Source organism: Helianthus annuus, chromosome 6, assembly GCF_002127325.2.
Source record: "Helianthus annuus cultivar XRQ/B chromosome 6, HanXRQr2.0-SUNRISE, whole genome shotgun sequence".
NCBI lineage: Eukaryota > Viridiplantae > Streptophyta > Magnoliopsida > Asterales > Asteraceae > Helianthus > Helianthus annuus.
Window position 1 is genome coordinate 142,416,156 of NC_035438.2, and position 2,713 is coordinate 142,418,868.

Sequence of the window (2,713 nt, forward strand, 5' to 3'; positions counted from 1 at the left end):
TCACAGGGACGTTCTAAATTATAAGCCATGATTTCAGAGAATCAAGGCATAAAGGTTTGAACATAGTTCTTTACCTTTTCTTGACAGAGAGTCATAGACAACTACTGTCTCTTGTCTTATATGACAATGAGTATGGCCCGTAGGCACTACATCACTAATGGATGCTTGACATGTGATCATCTTAACTGATGATTTAAACCCATGATTTATAAATAATTAAGTTAGGGTTAGTAATCCTTTGAAAGATCCTTTCATAAGAATGACGCGTGTGATTTTAACGAATCACGTCTGCCAAGAGTGTTAACAAGTTTTCAGATGTTAACAGAGATTTGAATCTTTTAATCAGGTCTTACCATCTTGGCCAGGTCTTATAATGACACGAAGGCTAGGTTATACCGTTAAGATTCTAAATAAATATTTAAATAGGCAGATCTATTTTAAAAGGAATGATTTTTAATTTATATTTTTTTCATATTTTTATGCATAAAATGACAAAAATGAAATTTATAAACTTAGCATTCCAATACATATTAAAAGGATTACACATTGCCCTAAACGGGACTTTTTAAATAGATTAATTACCCACACAGAGGTTAAACTAGAAAACAAGTCCACGCAGGGACCAATACTAGGATAGATGTCCTCACAGGGACTGAAAGATAGGTCCACGCAAGGACTAAAAGACAAGTTCACGCAGGGACTAAAAGACAAGTCCACGCAGGGACTAAATACAGATATAAATGTCCACGCAGGGACTTGATTGAAATAGGAAATACAATAATACATATAGAGATTAATGGTCTCGCTTCTTCTTTCCTTTTAACAGGTTTGCCTAGCCCTTGAGGAATCCACGGTTGTTCTTACGTTCTTCTTCAAAATCTCGTTCCACCCTGTTTAAACGGAGGATGATTTCTTCCTACTCCGGTGGGGAAAAACGTGGCGGCTGCGATAGGTGCTGAGCCGGAGGTCTAGCAGGCACTGGATACCCATGAGTTGAGTATCCCATTCCCCAAGGAGTTCCATAAGGTCCTTCGGGATGAAGGGCGCTGTAATTGGCCGCTACCAAATATGGGCCGGCTTCAGCGTAATTGTAGTTGGTGTGAGTCGGCAGCTCAAACGGGTTATATGCTGTGGAACCGGCGTATGTAGGTATCGGGTTATCGTAACCAAATGGTGGTGGCGGTGGTGCAACTGGTGCAGAATTCGCCTCTTGATTTGGGTTTGAAGGCCCACCCATTTATGGGTCTTAAGGCAGTGGTGGGTAGTGACTTCCACTTGAGTGTCGGGGAGTGCTAAAATGAAAATCCCCTCCGCGAGCGGACATCCGCGCGCCTGTTCTCCTACGCTTTGGTGGATCTGGAGGTGCTTGATGAACAGGTGGCGGTGGAGGCGGTGGCGTGACTCCCACAAAACGCGAATCCTCGGAGGGATCCTGCTGCTGTGGTTGTTGGTGCTGCTGATGAGGCGATAAGTGGTGAGAGGGTGTAAAGTACCACTCATATTGGTTGAACCTTGCTTGGTAACTGTCTGGACCCTGATAGGGTGTTCCATGGAAGGATGATCCATCAGAGATCTCGATGGGATGGTTAGGGGTACCTCTTGCAGGTTCGACGGGATCCGTGTCCTCATCCATGTCCATTGCATTGTCTTCTGAGAAATGGTCCTCTGATCCCAATGGGTTAAAACCCACTGGTTCTTGGATAAAGTTTACCGGGTTAAACCGGCCCTGAAAGACAGGAGTAGGGTCGCCAAAGGAACGGTGCGTGATGTGTGAAAATGTGTATATTAAATTCGAACAAGTTTTAAAAATGGAATCACAACCTAAACCACACACAATCGGCAAGTGCACCGGTCGCAGTGTAGTGTAGATGGTAAGACCGGATATCAATCCGTGGACACTATATGCAAACTCTAGATAATGAACCTTAGTCGAATAAAAAGTCAATTTTTAAGTTTGATTTGGAAGTGATTTTTAATAATTAAATAATAACTAAATTAAATAAGAAGACGTATGAAACAAAGCCAACAAACGAAGCAAACACGCGAGCAAATTGTGATCAAATATATATGAGATAAAGGCTACCTAGGTGTCGAATCCCTAGAATCATGCAATGCTAATGTGACAATGATAACGGCTAAATATCTATTTCCCTCAATTGACCCCCCGCTAGAGATGTCCCAAATGAAGAAGCAAGACTAAATGTGAAGTGCTAGAACGAACCGGCTCGAGCTATCGATACCAAATCCTACGAAAATAGAATCATTTTGACCTCAGAGACAGTTATGTTAAGAGAAGATCCCAAAATCGCAAAGCAAACCCAACTTTGATAATTGAAATCCTAGGAAACCTTAATTACGATGTAATAAACGAGCCCGAGCTATCGGTCACCCAATCTACCCACCAATAATTAGCTAATAACCTAGCTCATCCTAATCGTCTTTCGAGTCACAAGATGAGGATGCAAGTTTTAATATAGTGATTTTAATTATTAGTCAACTTGGTCAATTTCTCAACACAATACCTAACCCGAAAATCCTAAGATAACCGAATTAAATTAAATTCTAAGTCTAGGGGGAATTTCTTCGTGCCTAAACCGCTGAATTCATCAACCAATAATCAATCAAAACACACCAACATGCAATATCAAGATCAATCACAAGGCAAAGTTATGTAAATCGCATAAAATAACCAAAACCATGTCACGAACACATT

The 2,713-nt window shown here is 41.2% G+C and overlaps 1 protein-coding gene across 1 annotated transcript in view; it reads right to left on the reverse strand.

The window, feature by feature from the left end:
- The window catches only part of LOC118479641 (photosystem I P700 chlorophyll a apoprotein A1-like), a 5,458-nt gene extending 4,221 nt beyond the window's left edge, over positions 1-1,237 (reverse strand). Inside the window, exon 1 of the mRNA XM_035974275.1 lies at positions 1,064-1,237. Coding sequence (XP_035830168.1) covers positions 1,064-1,237 — 174 coding nt within the window. The remainder of the gene's footprint in view (positions 1-1,063) is intronic.
- Between the last annotated feature and the right edge of the window lie 1,476 nt (positions 1,238-2,713).